Source organism: Ascaphus truei, chromosome 18 (genome assembly GCF_040206685.1).
Source record: "Ascaphus truei isolate aAscTru1 chromosome 18, aAscTru1.hap1, whole genome shotgun sequence".
Lineage (NCBI taxonomy): Eukaryota > Metazoa > Chordata > Amphibia > Anura > Ascaphidae > Ascaphus > Ascaphus truei.
In genome coordinates this window covers 41,123,873-41,141,139 of record NC_134500.1, presented here as the reverse complement: position 1 = coordinate 41,141,139, position 17,267 = coordinate 41,123,873, and the positions used below count along the sequence as shown (strand labels likewise).

The window sequence follows — 17,267 nt, the reverse complement described above, 5'->3', positions numbered from 1 at the left end:
AAGACACATAATGAAACGATACTGAACATGTAGAATAAATGCATAGTTTTATTTATTCGGGTTTATTACACAGTATACTGTACGGCCGGAAAACATCAGCATACAGTACAATATTATCTATCGAAATCCTCCCATTAGCCATTTTCTTTTCTGAGGAAAAACAAAAAGAAAAGTTTTAATGTACAGTAATGGTCAGCCCCCTAAAGAAGTACCCAGCCAGCCCCACCAAAATAATACGGCAACAATAAAGTACACACCATAGAATTTCCCATTCAGCTGGCACCGGCGCCGGTCCACTGGCAGTCCAGCTTTCTTCATCATCCACGTCGATAGTTTGCAGTGGGACTAGTCCACCTGTAGTCAGCAGGTGAGGCTGGAAATCGCTTAGGTACATGCAAGCTTCATCAAAACTGCACGCAAAATCCGACTCAGGCTCAGGGTTGTCACTGACAGTGGGACCGTCATTGGAAGCCGGTGCTGGTGCTGGTGCATTGCTTGGCAGCGACTGTCGCTTCTTAGTTGGTTTTAACATGACCCTTCGCCTTTTGCCGCCTTCATGATCATAGATACTGGAAAAATCCGGTGACACACACCAATACCCTCCAACAAATTGGGGCTCAATACGGTGAAAACAGTGATCGCTACATAACCTTTTCCTTACTGCACGTTTCCACGTATGAGGAGTTGGCGAAAATTTGTAAAAGTCATAGTTTTCGATAAAATACTGATAAATTTGAGCAACTGTTGCCATCTTATCATCTGTTGCATTAATCGCGGCCCATATCAAATACGCGTAACTTCTGTCGGGTTTTTGGAAAGCGGGCTGCACTTGAACACTCATGGCGGGTGGGTCTCTGGAGAATAGTGTAACAGAAACTGAAACTGGTCTTTGTCTTTCTTTAATATGAAAAGCCTAAATTGATACATTTTTGCAACTCTTCCTTCAGTCTCAAGGCCAAGGCCAAGTTACAATAGCACACTGTGGTACAGTATATTTTTTAAACGAAACACCTGCAAGCCGACACATTACTGATTCGGCGCATTACAATGCATGAATTTCTGCCATCTGGCGGACACGCGAAGCATTGCAGCCTATTAAAATCTGAACCATTATCAATAAACGCATCAGCCGGGCATGACCCGTGGCTGGGAACGCAAGGTGAACGCGGCATGCGCCAGGTGAACAGCGTCGCATTCCAGGAACAAGCCAAGGACAAACCGGTGATTTGTTAGAATAAAAGCTGCCGCAGCAGTATATGTGTAACTCTGGTTCCGAAGGTCGTAGCAGGCTGAAACTCAGACCATATGGTGTCCCAGTTCCGGCATTGAAATCTGGGTAGTTTGGACCTGCTGGACCAAATGGAACCTGATATTTTAATATGTTTGTATTTTTCCTATAATACTGTATCCCAAGGCAGGGATAAAACCCAGAGGAAATTCATTTGCATACAATGAAGCATATGGTTAGAGAGGCGACCCAATGTCTAGGACCTAAGTACTGTTCAAAGGGTTTTGCCACCCTCACTGTTTACCTGAGGGCGGAGACGACTCAAACCAGAGCAGTCTGTGAGTGTCATATTGTACACCTTCCAACAAAGGGTATCCTGCCAGAAATTCCATTTGGTAGACTGGCTGGCATTCCCGATGTAAATGTGGGGCTACAGAAATGAGACCCCAGGGTCCTAGTGCGCATGAGCTAACTAGCAGGAGGGCATGGATTAAAATGTGTTCCCACGTTAAAGATTGGATACAGAAAATTGTTATCCAATAGCCTGTAATTAAGGTTAAGGATAGGGTTACAAAAGATATATAAACTGTGGTCAACCCTATATCCTTGGTCTTCTGATACCATCTTGATTGTTACCTGATTGCTGGAGAATTGCTATCTGATACTTCTCATTCCCCACCCCAAGTAAGTGTTACTTCTTGCCTGTTACTGTACTATATTGCTGTGTTCACCTATTTAAGGAATAAATATACTTTATTATACCTAAGCCTCGTTCAGTTCAACCCAGTTATTTGGTGTATTATTATAGCCTGTCACAAAGCTCCCGTCACAGCCAATAAATAAAAATAAATGTTTATGTATTCCGTAGAGATAGGCAAACACACCATGGATTACCATAGACAGAAGAAAATACACTTATTGGGGGTTTGGGGTTGAAAACTAACTTTCCTGATTGAAACAAAGTCTTTAAATAGTTCGTTGGTTGACCGGGACTTAGCCCGAAAAGTCCTGGAAAGTCCTGGAGCTCACATCGGCATGAGCCTCCAGCAGCTCCCACTCTTTCCACTCCAAATGGTGCTGAAAGTCTCACTTAGAAAATATCTGGTTCCAGACTTCAGACGCTGTCCGCTGGAAATGTTACTGAAAGTGGGACTTAGAAACGTTTCTGCTTAAAGTCCTGTAGCTGTTTCCGTGCTGTCTCCTTCGAAATATTCAAACTTTTGATGGAGAAGAGAAAGACCCCCACATAAGTGTCCCTACCACTTGCACTCAAAGTAACTATTTGGATATAAAGATCTCAAATGATCCTACAGATTCTAATATCCAGATTAAGAGAACAAAGTTATGATATAAATATCCTCTTATGTAGCACTAATACCTGGAAAAAAAATACAGTTTTATTAAACATTTGACGTCGACGATTCGTGATTTTATTTACAGTGCAGTAAAATTCCCCAATGAGAGGATGCATATATCAAGTAACATGTGTATGTATCCAAACACCATGGATTAATTGTGTAGTTTCTGTCCACAATAATACACTAATAGGTGGAATATTTTTATTAGTAAAAAATAGATATCCATGTATAATCTAGACCTCTAATTTGATGTAGTATCTTCACATCATATAACTCCTCATAGATGTTTAATGTCCATAGAGGTCTAAGTCTTTAATCTTGTATTCCACTTATAGCTTATATAGAAAGGTGCAATCGCATAATAACCATATAAGGATGAAGTCAGACATCAGAACTAAAATATCCAGTTATAAATGAACAGATGGTGAATTAACCATCTACATTTGCATACATGCTTTAATATTTAGAGGTGTAATAGGTCACGATAATACAATAAACTGCAGCTGTATCTCTCTATGTATAAATGGCTAGCCCATAGTATATTATTGCAACCACCTGCTTATATATAGTGCCAGTAAGGACATAAATATGCTCTTCGTCACAATATTAATAAGTGTGGAGTGTAGAAAAACGACCACAAGACTAAATATAGTCTGCATAGCATAGATACAAAATAGCATCATGTGTCCTAAAGTCTAAATAACAAACTTCAATGATCAAAACGTTACATGGAGTAGCCCAAGCACACACAATTGAGTAACATTGTATTGAGCATGAAACGAAGCTTCTAATGCATGCTAATATCCAGCAAATGTTAACTAGCCTGACAACCTGACCAGCTGAGACGGCTGTATGTATCACCAGAGCAGAATAGTTTCTGCAATTAACTCCTTCTGTATAATATCACCAAGTGGTAATAGATCTGAATTGCACACTTCAGTATTCCAAGCAATATAGCACACAGATTCGTTACATAGCATTCAAAAATTCCCATGTCAATATTTATCACAGATTGAGTATCAATACTTAGCACATATAGGTAGATGTTGCAGCGTGACTGTCTGGAACAGCTGTTAATCTAGCCTGAGCAGAGTGAATCCTACAAATGATCTCCTCATATTCACGCATAAAGGCAACATCGCGATCACTAGTGCTCAGTATTGGATGACGGCACAGCACAACTTAGCCAGGAGAATGAAGCTATACAACCTGATCTTGTCAGTGAGGGACAGAAAAACTACCGCAGCCTCTCATCATTGGCGCCACCGTCGTAAAACCGGAGAGGGAGAAAGTGCTACACAGGTTTTGTATAAAAAAACATACAATTATAACCAAAGAGAACAAACCAGAAAAATACAAAGGTTACTGTGATCCAGGCAGTGGCTTCCAGAGTGTTTACTAAAACAATTATTCATATGTATAATCTAACAAACATGGAAGGTGTATCAATTTATAAGTGTGTGAAAGGGTCTTGCACATCTTGAAGTAGGTAGCAGCACATTGCTATGCATATGAAGAGAAAGGTCTACACATCCTGCAGTAATGTGGCAGCAAATTGCTGGATGTGTTGTGCAGGAATTAAAAACATATCATGGGCAGGATAGCAATCTCCTGTTAAGAGGAAACTTCGCTTCACACAATTTGGTTAACGATTATGGTCACAAAACATTGCAGTTCCTATAAAGAGTGCTAATACAGGAACATTACAGTACATGGTTACATAACAACCCACAGGCTGACTAATGACCTATTCATCCATTAATATATACATATTATTTGATAACTGAAATACAACTTTATAACACATCACAATTCTGTTATAAAGCTTAAAAAAATATTTGTTTTATTGTTACATTATTAAAATATTTACAGTAATTCATATGATGTGTATGTTACTATGAATTTTTTTCTTCTTAGAAAACATGTTACATACATAGAATTCTAAACTAATCATTTGCAGAACAGGTGTAATACAGGGTTTTTGAATCTCCCATTCAATAACAAATATTCATATCTGACAATTAAATAATACAGAGCTCAGTACGGGGGTAATGGAACAACATGACAGCAATGCAGACTTCTGTGCTACTTGTACATATATAGTGAATCCCCAGACCATCTTTATATATTGGTATGCACTTTATTTGAAACTGATACTGTACAATAATATGTTCTTTGTGTCACTGTATGAGGATGGAGGTGGCACATGTAGTCTGAGCAAAGTAAAAGTGACAGAAATAGACAGATATGAAGACAATCTGGCAAATCCCATGATACAGAGCCGAACTTTCACCCATTATTCCTAATTGTGTTTGTACTTTTCCAACAACAAAATGATACAACAGTGAAGAGAATATAATTCCTTATAAATGAAATGCAAAAAGGGGAATTGTAGTAATAATTAGAGGATAAAATGCCCTTTTCTTGCAGCCTCAGAAACACAAAGTCAGAGCAGTGTTTGTGATCCAGGAGGATGAGAGACAGGGGCGGGGCTCATTGATTATAACCAATGAGAGAGAAGCTCACTCCGAACACTAACCAATCAAAGAGCAGCAGGCTCTGTATATAACTCCCGGCAGCCCCCCGCCCCAGTATAACTTTCTGTCTCTGTGTTCCGGGATTTTACCTGCTGCAGCTGAAATGGCCGAGACCGCTCCTGCGCCTCCTCCTCCTCCAGCTGAAAGCTCCGCCAAGAAGAAGCAGCCGAAGAAAGCGGCGGGAGCCTCGAAAAGCCGCCCAGCAAAGTCCGGTCCCAGCGTGTCCGATCTTCTAGTGAGAGCTGTGTCCGCCTCTAAAGAGCGCAGCGGGGTCTCCCTGTCCGCTCTGAAGAAGGCTCTGGCTGCAGGAGGCTACGATGTGGAGAAGAATAACAGCTGCCTGAAGCTGACTCTTAAGGGCTTGGTGAGCAAGGAAACCCTGATCCAGCTGAAAGGGAGCGGAGCCTCCGGATCGTTCAAGCTGAATAAGAAGCAGCTGGAGAGCAAGGAGAAGGCGGCCAGGAAACAGGAGGCGGGGAAACCCAAGAAGCCAGCGGCAAGGAAACAACCCGCCAAGAAGCCAGCGGCAAGGAAACAACCCGCCAAGTCCCCCAAGAAGCCCAAAAAGGCTCCTGCGGGAGTGAAGAAAAGCCCGAAAAAGGTGAAGAAACCTGCGGCCGCCAAGAAGGCAGCAAAAAGTCCGAAGAAGTCTTAAAGTTGCCAAGCCCAAGAAGGCTGTGAAGAGCCCGGCGGCTAAAAAGGTTGCAAAGCCCAAAGCTGCTAAGAGTCCAGCTAAGGCCAAGGCAGCAAAGCCCAAGAGGGCAGCAGCTTCTAAGAAGTGAGACCGAGAACTTCAGCCTCTTACAAACACAAAGGCTCTTTTAAGAGCCACCACAACCCCACAAAGAGAGCTCTGCACATAATGTGTAACTTAGAATGTGTCTCCATCTTATCACATGCAATGGTTTGTTTTACACCGGAGAACAGGCAAAGAAAATAAACCTAGTATGGGCTCTCAGACACCAACTGGATGTGAAATGAAATAGATACAACATCAACTCTTTAATAACCAAAATTAAAATGATGGGTTTTAATACGAGTATTAAACGCTAGGATCCTAAGGTCTGAACACTGTTCAGTGTTCTGGATCAGTAAATATGACTGCGAGTAAACCTCAGTGTGTAACAAGCAGTGGTGGACTAGTGGATAAATCAACTACTGTCCCCAAGGAATCAGTCATGTGGTCACTGTAACGGACTACCGTAGAGCTACAATCAGTGTAGTTGCTGTATCAACCCAGATCCTAGCCTGGTCTGCCTCGTTGGCACAGCGCACTATATAGATAGATATCCAAATCAGCAAGTGAGGATACTACTATAATGTGGTGAAAAGAGACCTCGCCTCATTAGTGTAAACAGGTATTCACCCTAGGCCAGTGTTTGCCATTAGTGATTTGCAGCTATCAGTACTTACCTAAGAGCACACCCTGTAAGATTTGTTCCTTACCTCAGATCCTTATAAGGACTGTTTAGTGTGTTACTTGAATCTCATAGAACACACTACTACTTTAGACCCGGAACCTATACAGTTCATTGTGGAGGTAACAATACTAGATAATTATGTAGTTAGGGTACAGTGGGTGCTAAACAATGAGCAAACAGACAGGAACCTATCAAGTATCAAGCACAAAAGTTCCCATAAAACTTCAGTTTGATCTCCGGAGGCACATGAAAGTGACGTAGAAGGGGGAGAATTACTACTTTCTATGTACAACATATGAAATCAGACTAGCCAGGTTTCTTTTTAGTTACGTGTGCCTATATATAGCGTACAAAAACGATTGTATGTGTATATAAAACATCTTAAACTTATATGCACAACTACCGAATATGCCTTTATCTATATTGTGACGCCTAAAAGGGATGTGGATACGTCTCCTTTATAATTCTCTATATGGAGATCACTATACGTATCTGTTAATATTGATCTATTAGCCAATTTGATTGATAATTTGGTGGCTCTGAAAAGAGCCTTTGTGTTCTGGGTGTAAATGAAGTGGGTGCAGTTAGCCTAAGCTCTCTCCCCTCTGATCCTGCGGGCCAGCTGGATGTCCTTGGGCATGATGGTGACTCTCTTGGCGTGGATAGCGCATAGGTTGGTGTCCTCGAAGAGCCCCACCAGATAAGCCTCGCTGGCCTCCTGCAGAGCCATGACGGCCGAGCTCTGAAAGCGTAGATCAGTCTTGAAGTCCTGGGCGATCTCCCGGACCAGGCGCTGGAAGGGCAGCTTGCGGATAAGCAGCTCGGTGGACTTCTGGTAGCGGCGGATCTCCCGGAGAGCCACAGTACCGGGCCGGTAGCGGTGAGGCTTCTTCACTCCGCCGGTGGCCGGAGCGCTCTTTCTGGCAGCCTTGGTCGCTAGCTGCTTACGGGGAGCCTTTCCTCCGGTGGATTTCCGGGCGGTTTGCTTGGTCCGGGCCATCCTTTGCTGTGACAGTGATCCTCTCCGATCCTAACCTAACTCTGACTAAAAATCACTGACCGTTCTGTTCTGACTGACAGATTAAATCTGTCAGTGGTGATATTGGATACCGAGGCTTGAGCCTCATTACTCCAAGTTCTCTTGTTGAGTGTATTGTCGCACTCTTTAGGAAGCTTCTTGATCTGTGTTACTTGCCACAGTTGAGTTGGTTTCACAGGTTCAGCGCTGTGATGGGTCGTGGGTAGCGGTCAAATGGGTTTGCAGAGATCGCAGCAAGCTTCTTGATCAGCGGATTTGAGTTCTGGTCCAGTTCCTTGTAGAATTTCTTGTTGAGCTTCTTTAGATGTTCATCTAACATCTCGATACCCAGTTCCCTATGAAGGTCTGCTATTCTTGTAGGAAGTGGAGCGTTGGACGCAATCCGCAGCGCCTTGTTCTGTAATTTTTGGAGAGATGATCTTTGATGTTGGTGGCAACCACTCCACACCGGGGAGGCGTATGTCATTGTGGGTCTAATGATCGCCTTGATCACATTGACTTTGCTCTTGATGGGCATGGTCCTTGTCTTCAGCAGAGGGTACAGTGCTGCCAGCTTGGTTGTTGCCTTCTGTTGAATCTTCTCAATGTGGTTTCTCCAGCTTAGTTTGCTATCTAGGATTACACCTAGGTAAGAGCTGTTTGGCTCCCATTTGACAGCCTCTCCGTTGAGGGTGTTGGCGGGTGTGCCTTGATCCTCTTTTTGGTAAACAGTGTAGCTGTAGTCTTGCTGGAGTTCAGTCCTACTTGCCAGTCGCTGTACCATGTTGATAGCATGTCTAGTGCTTTCTGGATGTTCTTAGCTACTTCTTTCTCTCTGAAGGACTGGGAGATGACTGCCACATCGTCTGCGTAGAGTGCCAGTTGAGTCTTGTGGAGGTCTGTGGGGATGTCATTCATGAAGAGGTTGAAAAGGAAAGGTCCCAGGACTGATCCCTGTGGCACGCCAGCGCGGATGGGGCGTGTTGTTGAGAGCTCTTCCCGCACAGCCACGTGGAATGTGCGCTCCCGCAAGTAGCTTGCAGTCAGCTTAATCAGGTAGTTTGGGAATTTCAGGTTGATCATTTTGTGCAGTAGTCCTTCATGCCAAACTCTGTCAAACGCTTTGGCCACGTCCAAGAAGACAACTCCAGTTGATTTGTGGATGTTGAATCCATGGCTTATTATGTCAACGACTCGCAGCAGCTGATGGTTGGTTGAGTGGTCCTTCCGGAATCCAAATTGCTCCTTTAGTAGAATGTTTTTACCAGAGGCAAAGTGGCGGAGGCGCGTAAGAATAACTTTCTCCAGGAGTTTCGACAGTCCAGAGAGCAGGCTTATCGGACGGTAGTTTGCAGGATCCCTCCGTGGTTTTCCAGGCTTTGGAAATACAATGACCTTGGCTTCCTTCCAGGATTGAGGAAAGTGCTGGAGCCGCATGCATGCATTGAAGATTTCTGTGAGGCATTCCATGGCTGCCGGTGGAAGCTTCTTGATGGCCAGGTTGGTAATTCCGTCACTTCCTGGTGCTTTGCCATTTGCCAGCTTTTCTGCAAGTTGCGTTATCTCAGTCCTGGTGCATCCTTCAAGGGTTTCCGCTTCGGTCTCTGGTAGGTGCTCGGTAAGATGCCTGTTAACTCCTTGCTCAACTTCCCGTGCTATTTTGCTGGCTTGGTTAGGCCTAAAAGTTGTCTCCAGTGTGTCAGCGAGAACCTCTGCCTTGTCCTTGTTGCTACATGCCAGGTGGGTCTGGCCCTGGATCGATGGATTAGGCTCCTTCTTCCCGGTCAGGCGTCGGGTCATTCTCCAAACAGAGTTGTCGGATTCCTTCAGCTTGGCTGCTGCGGCCTCCCACCTCTCCCCCCGGTGTTGGCTGATTTGCTGTCGCAGTAGTCTGGCAAGTGAGTTGTACTTTACCAGAAGGTCAGGTGTGCGGAACTTCTGCCACTGGCGTCGGGCCCTGTTTTTCTCAGCAATCGCTTGCTTGATCCCGCTCGGTAGGTCGTAGATGGAGCAGCGTTTGGGCATCTGTTTCGGGACGCTGTGCTCTATTGCATGTTGGACTGCGGTAGTAAAGGTGTTAACAGCATCATCAATGTCTCCGTTGGTGTCCAAGGGGCGGGGGTTTGTGATGTTGCTCAACGACTAAAAATCACTGACCGTGCTAGGTATTTATAGAAGATGGATCGCTGCGATTGGCTGCTTTGTGACCCGCACCTCGCTCTGATTGGTTCTAGGAAAACCGTTGGGATTTTCAAACATCCCGCCTAATCTAAGTCCGAGATCGTCCTAATTAAGTTAGGATATATTTAGCGCCTGAAAGCAGGACAATGAAAAAGATGTATTGTAATAACATTAGTGTTTGCACAGATCCAGCACAAAGCTCTCTGACACGGAACATGTATTTATACCAAACATACAAATGATCTTTAATCGGTAAAATGAGGGTTTTTCTTTCCCGGTTCTTTATTGGTTCATCTTCTTATAAAGTTTACATTGTGTTATTATAAACCCGAACACAAAGACACAAAGACAGCGGAGCAGCGCGGCTCTTTATCTTTATTTAAATTCGCGCAGTTCATAAATCACCACACGGTGGCAGTGCTGCGCTATAAATGAGGCTTCAATAAATGTATACTCGCTGTCACTGCTGTGTGTTATCTGGTCAGTTCCTAACGTGGATCTTTGGGTTCCCTCTAATGCTCCAGTCACATTACTTTCCTCTCAATCATAATACCAAGACTATATATTTATATACACAATCTGTTATAATTTTTTCCTATTTATTTAATTACCTCACTGCTTATGAAATATTAAATAACAATGTAAATCACACTTACAAAAGCTGATACATTTAAACATAATCGGAACTGTATATTCATATCTCCATTTTTTCTTTGTTCTCAGAAAAATATTAGCCTTTAAGCAGACTATTTAATTATGTGTTACATGTTGCTATGTTTTTACATCAATTTCCAATGTTTATCTATGTCACAATTTAGGCAGACCTGGATAGGGTATATTTCCATTGATTCAACGTGTGCGTATAATCAACACTGGCCACAGGTGACTTGTTAATAAGAAATGAGCATGCTGCTATTGCTAAACCCTGCAACACTCATTAACTAATAACAGATGCAATATCTGTGCAATATATATTAGCAGTGGTTGACAAATCACCAAAAAATCTACTCGCCACACAAAAAAATCTACTCGCCACCTAGTACCAAACGTGTGCTGCTTGGGCCAATATTTACTCGCCCGGGGGTTAAATCCACTCGCCCGGGGCGAGCAAATGAATAGGTTTGTCGAACACTGTATATTAGCATACATAGGATTATATAGATTCTCATTATACCTAGACATATATTTTTATGAACTTCATTCATGCTCATTTCTTATTAAAAAGAGACCAGTGTTGATTAATGCTGGATTAATTGCTATATATTGCAAACTAGTGCATCACTCATCATTAGCCTTTGAAAAAGTCTTACGCAGAGACGAAACGCGTTAGGACGACACAGCGACACTACGTCATCACTGGTGGACCGGAAGCTGGCCGGTCCGGACCCCCGCTGTCTCTGGCTGTCGGTGCGGGGAGCACTTGGTTTCCTGCCTGTCTCTGGGACAATCACCTAACAGGGAGGCTCTCCATCGATGCAGCCCAAGAAAGAGTGAGGCAGATATGGTATCTATACCGCTGACTACCCGGATGATCTACTTGGACCTCTGCCAGTGACGGGGTGATATATATCACTATCATGCATGGCCCATAGCGGGATATTGTTTCACATTTAATATTTAAAATAATGGGGAATAGGCTCACTCACAAAGGTCATAGAATTAAGAGCATGTAGTGATATATATCACACCGTCACTGGCAGAGGTCCAAGTAGATCATCCGGGTAGTATATATACACACTAGCTGATATACCCGGCGTTGCCCGGGATTGAATTTTCCCGCTCCCCCTCTCTCTCCGCTCACCCCTATCTCCGCTCCAGCACCCACCCCATTGACACCTCCTTCCGTCCCCCGTTCACACCTCCGTCCCCCCCCCTTCACATCAGTGATGTGACTGACTGGGCGGGTGACTGAATGACTGACTGGGTTGGTGCGGGTGACGGAATGACTGACTGGGTGGAGGTGGGTGTGGGTGACTGAGTGAGTGACTGGGTGGGTGAATGAGTGAGTTACTGGGTGGGTGGGTGACTGAATGACTAGGTGGGTGTTGGTGACTGAATGAATGACTGGGTGGGTGGGTGACTGAGTGGTTTGGTGAGTGGGTGACTGGGTGGGTGGGTGAGTGACTGTGTGGCTTGGTGAGTGACTGAGTTGGTTAGTGACTGGGTGGGTGGGTGAGTAACTGACTGACTGACTCGGTGAGTGGGTGGGTGATTGACTGGGTAAGTGACTTTTAGTTAGTGGCATCTCATATCTCTCCCCCCCTGCATGTCTCCCCCCCTGCATGTCTCCCCCCGCATGTTTTCCTCCCCCCTGCATGTCTCCCCCCGCATGACCCCCTCCCACCCGCATACCTCAGGCGGCAACGGAGCCATGCAGGTAGCGGAAACTTTCAGGAGGCTGTGGAGGAAGGTTCAGAAGATGGCAGGGTGGGTGGGAGGGACGGGGGGAGGGCGAGACACATCGCGGAATGGGAGGTGGCAGAGGAAGCTTTCGACAGTGTGGGTGGGAGTCACAGGTGGGTGGAGAGGCGGACTGGGAGGAGCCGGAGGAAGCTTTCGGCAGTGTGGTGGGGGGGGGGGGGGCGAGACACACCGGCCAATGAGAGCCGTGGGAGGGCGGGACACACGGGGGGGGTGAGACACATAAGCCCGCCCGCCCGCCCCCACACCTCTCATTGGCCTGAGGCGGGGTGACGACACACACACACACACACACACACACACACACACACACACACACACACACACACACACACACACACACACACACACACACTCTGTTGCTTGGCCTCACTCTCCCCCGTCAGTTGGACCGCAGCTCACATTCCACACACCCCCACTCCTCTCCCGGTGCCCCTCCTCTCCCGGTGCCCCTCCTCTCCCGGTGCGCCTCTTCTCCCGGTGCCCCTCACTCTCTCCCCCCTCCCCACTTCACCCAAATCCCCACGCTCTGCAACATCCCCAGCCGCAAAATCACCCTCACCTCCTGCACTCCCCCTCACGTGTGTCGGCTCCTGGAGAGGGGAAGCGCGGCCCTCCTGCTATGCAGCAAACTCCAGGCTCCTCCCCCCTCGCTCACAACGAGGAACGGAGGGGAAGTGCGGCGTGGCCTGGGCCTCCTGCACTCCCCCTCACGTGCGCCGGCTCTCGGACGGAGGGGAAGCGCGGCACGGGCCTCCTGCCACTCTTGCCCCCCCCCCGCCAGCTTCCCGAACTCACCTCTTGCCCCAGCCAGATGCCACGGGGTCAAGGTAAGACACCCACCGTCTCCCACCCACGCACTGTCACCCAGTCACCCACCCAGTCACCAACACACGCACCCAGTCACCCAGTCACCCAGTCACCCAGTCACTTTCACCCAGTCACCCACTTTCACCCAGTCACCCACTCACTCACCCACCCACTCAGTCACCCACCCACTCACCCACCCACTCACTCAGTCACCCACCCACTCACTCAGTCACCCAACCACCCACTCACTCAGTCACCCACCCACCCACTCACTTAGTCACCCACCCACTCACTTAGTCACCCACCCACTCACTTAGTCACCCACCCACTCAGTCACCCACCCACTCACTCAGTCACCCACACACCCACCCACCCAGTCACCCACACACCCACCCACCCAGTCACCCACACACCCACCCACCCAGTCACCCACCCACCCACCCAGTCACCAAGTCACCCAGTCACTTTCACACAGTCACCCACTCACTCAGTCACCCACTCACTCAGTCACCCACCCACTCACTCAGTCATCCACCCACTCACTCAGTCACCCACCCACTCACTCAGTCACCCACTCACTCACTCAGTCACCCACCCACTCACTCAGTCACCCACCCACTCACTCAGTCACCCACCCACTCAGTCACCCACCCACTCAGTCACCCACCCACTCAGTCACCCACCCACTCAGTCACCCACCCATTCAGTCAGTCACCCAGTAACCCACCCATTCAGTCAGTCACCCAGTCACCCACCCATTCAGTCACCCACCCATTCAGTCAGTCACCCAATCACCCACCCATTCAGTCAGTCACCCAGTCACCCGCCCATTCAGTCACCCACCCATTCAGTCAGTCACCCAGGCACCCACCCATTCAGTCAGTCACCCAGTCACCCACCCATTCAGTCACCCACCCATTCAGTCACCCACCCATTCAGTCAGTCACCCAGTCACCCACCCATTCAGTCAGTCTCCCAGTCACCCACCCATTCAGTCACCCACCCATTCAGTCAGTCACCCAGTCACCCACCCATTCAGTCAGTCACCCAGTCACCCGGGGGAAGCCCAACCCTGTCGTCCGCCCCCGTAAAATTACATCCCGGGCAACGCCGGGTCTCTCAGCTAGTATATATATATATATATATACACATACATACATACATACATACATACATACATACATACATACATACATACATACATACGGGTTAGCTTGGACACCTGTTTGGACATCGTTCCGATTGTAAAGAACACATTACATTTAATAAAGTATATTTCACTATACTTCTGAGTCTTTGGGTAGAGGGGACAGACAGGGAAATATGTTGTAGTTTTATTTCTATCTGCCTTATTCCCCACACACTATCTTTTGGACTCAGTCTGGACTCTCAGAGTCCCCCCTCAACCTTATATACAGTTAGGGTACCCACAACCCATTTACTGGTTGTGGGTCACCTGGGCACTAGCTGAGGTACCCCATTAACATAGGAATTCCCTCAGCTACAGGAATTTATGTTTTATCCCTGTGTCCCATTCTCCTTTCTAGGCTGTGCTGAAGCAGGGTACCCTAGTGGTGAGTCACACTTGCATTTACAAAAGGAGATATTGTCGGGACAATGTGCCTACATGCGTCTGAGAATTAGGCATGATTCTCGAGTACATTTATGGGGGGACCGACAACTCCTAGGCATATTCTGTCAACGGTTCATCCGCAAAAAACCCCTTGAAACTCATACCCTAGCAAACCCTGCTTGCTGGCATGCCCGGAAATGGAAAACACAAACACTGCTCTTATTGCATACTTACAACAGAATGGTACAATGTCACTGGGGCCAAGAGCTAACTCTCTTGGACCCTTATACACGTATCAGGGGTAACCAAAATGGGCTTAACCTTTATTTTTAGAGCCTGGTTACCCCCTACCATCACACCGGCGTCTATGCAGATTCCCTGGCTGATTGTATGGAGTCTTATAACAAATATATAAAACATTACAAAGTGCACTTTAATAAAGTATGGTCTCTGGGGAACCTTATATTTATAAGGAAAATTGGATATTTGGGCTAGAAACTCAAGAGTCTGGGGGACACTGGGTTGCCCAGGTGTAATTCACCCCGCATAACAGCAAATCATGCCTGCTCGCCGGGGAGAATTAAAGGACTACCGGTAACTTTGGCCCCCGAACTCCTGCAAACAAAATGATTGCATCTCTACCCAAATACCCACCTAAAACTTGCACATAAGAAGTTTTGCCGTTCTAGGGCAAAGGAAACATGTAAACAGGAAAGCAGGGGTCATTTTATTTTCCACATGTATAATCCCTGGTCCATTGCTTATGGTGCTATGTAGCTACCAGGGACCCTATAGATTTAGGGGTAACCAGATGTACTTAAACCTTTAATGTATAGCCTGGTTACCTCAACCCGTCACAGCCTACGTCATTTCCCTACTAACGGATGAGAAAGGTAGTTAGTGATTAATGCGCTCAGCGCTGGACACTAATTATTCATATGATGCAAATAGATTCACAGAATGGGGCTAGTGAGATTAATGAAGATGTAAAGTACACTGTGGGGCCAAATGATCCCTGAAGATAAGGCTATTGAAAAATCCCCTATGTGTTCCTCATGGGGATGGTCCCTTGACTCACAAAATAACACAATGGTCAGAATAAAGTCAAATCAAAGATACTCACATATATTGCCCCAATCTGAATATCCTGAGTGGAGTTCACTTTATCTCCCGTACACGAAACACGTAGGAGGGTGCTAACCTCCGCTTGTTTTATGGATTAATAAAGGATCATTCTTCAGCTATTTCTTGGTGACCCACTCATTTGGCTGTGCGCCAGTTCTCCTTTTTCAACATTCACTAACGGATGAGGCCTTGGCCTAGGCTTCCCCTCTGTGGAAGAGAGAATCCCCAATGATCAACTACTCTATTGCCTTTCTCAAAGCATCTTTGACGCCCCTGGTCGCTGTCACGGTAGCTTATGACAAGATATAACAAACACCAAATATCTGGGTTGAACTGAACGATGCTTAGATATAATAAAATATATTTATTCCTTAAAAAGGTGAACACAGCAATATAGTACAATTAACATGCAAGAAGGTAACACTTACTTAGCGTTGGGGAATGGAGAAGTATCAGCTAGCAATTCTCCAGCAATCCGGTGACATTCAAGGTGAAATCAGAAGAACTAGAACTGTAAGTTGACACAATTTATATACCTTTGTAAACCTATTCTTAACATTGAATACAGACTATTGGTGAACAATTATCTGTATCCAATCCCTAACGTGGAAACATAGTTTAACCCATTCCCCCCAGCTAGTTAGCCCATGCGTACTGGGACTCTGATGGTCTTATTTCTGTAGCCCCATTATTAAATCAGGGGCGACGACCAGTCTACCAGATGAAGTATCTGGCAGGATATTCATTGTTTGTAGGTGTTGATATAACACTTACAAACCACTCCAGTTTGATGCTTCTCCGCCCTCAGGTAAACAGTTAGAGTGGCAGAGTCTTTTGATCGGTACTTGGTTCCTAGACTTTGGGTCGCCCCCCTGACCATTTGCATTCCTTTGTGAGAAGGAATCTGCGCGGGTTTTTATCCCCGCCTTGGAATACAATATTAAAGTTAAAACACAGACATATTAAAATATCCGGTTCCGTTAGGTCCAGTGAGTCCAAACTTTCCAGATCTTAATGCTGGAACTGGGACATCAAATGATCCAAGTTTCAGACTGCTGCAACCTTCAGGACCAGAGATTCACAAATACCACTTAAACCGTTTCATACTTTAACACAAAATTCTCCGCTGTAAAATAAATCACAGTGTGTGTGTGTGTGGTGCAGACACTGACATTATAATAAAGGAAAAGTACCTGGCTGCTCCTTCTGGATACAGTGCAATGAGGAAATAAATATATAATAAAACGTAACGACCTTATATAGTGGCTAAGGTTCGTTGCTGCTTCCGTGGTCTCTTCCTATGACTCAAAAAAACCCTGTAGGACCTATCCAGGATCCTTATTGGTAAAGAAAAAGGGGGAACACACGGGGAGCACAGGTTTGAGAAATATTAAACGTATATGTTCAATGGGAATGGATCAAAAAATGCTCCTAGATTAATAGGTGCAGGGGTGGTGGTGTATAGAATATAATAATATCATAAACACTTACACGGCCTTGTGTAAGCACTCTCGCGTAAGTGTTTCTTTCCGCTTCTCCTTCTTCCTTTTTTCTTTCTTTTCCGTTCTATAGTTGTTCTTCTGCTTTCGTCCAAA

The 17,267-nt window shown here is 45.8% G+C and overlaps 2 protein-coding genes across 2 annotated transcripts; one reads left to right on the top strand and one right to left on the bottom strand.

Annotated features, from left to right (window-relative positions):
- The first annotated feature begins 5,200 nt into the window (after positions 1-5,200).
- On the top strand, positions 5,201-6,089 carry LOC142469300 (histone H1.01-like). The gene is given in 2 exon segments (XM_075576230.1): positions 5,201-5,775; positions 5,777-6,089. Coding segments are annotated over 2 exon segments (678 nt in total). The 5' UTR covers positions 5,201-5,226; the 3' UTR covers positions 5,906-6,089.
- A 1,010-nt stretch (positions 6,090-7,099) lies between these two features.
- LOC142469299 (histone H3) lies at positions 7,100-7,594 on the bottom strand. The gene has a single exon (XM_075576229.1). It carries the CDS (start codon positions 7,542-7,544, stop codon positions 7,134-7,136), a length of 411 nt encoding a protein of 136 aa, XP_075432344.1. The 5' UTR covers positions 7,545-7,594; the 3' UTR covers positions 7,100-7,133.
- Between the last annotated feature and the right edge of the window lie 9,673 nt (positions 7,595-17,267).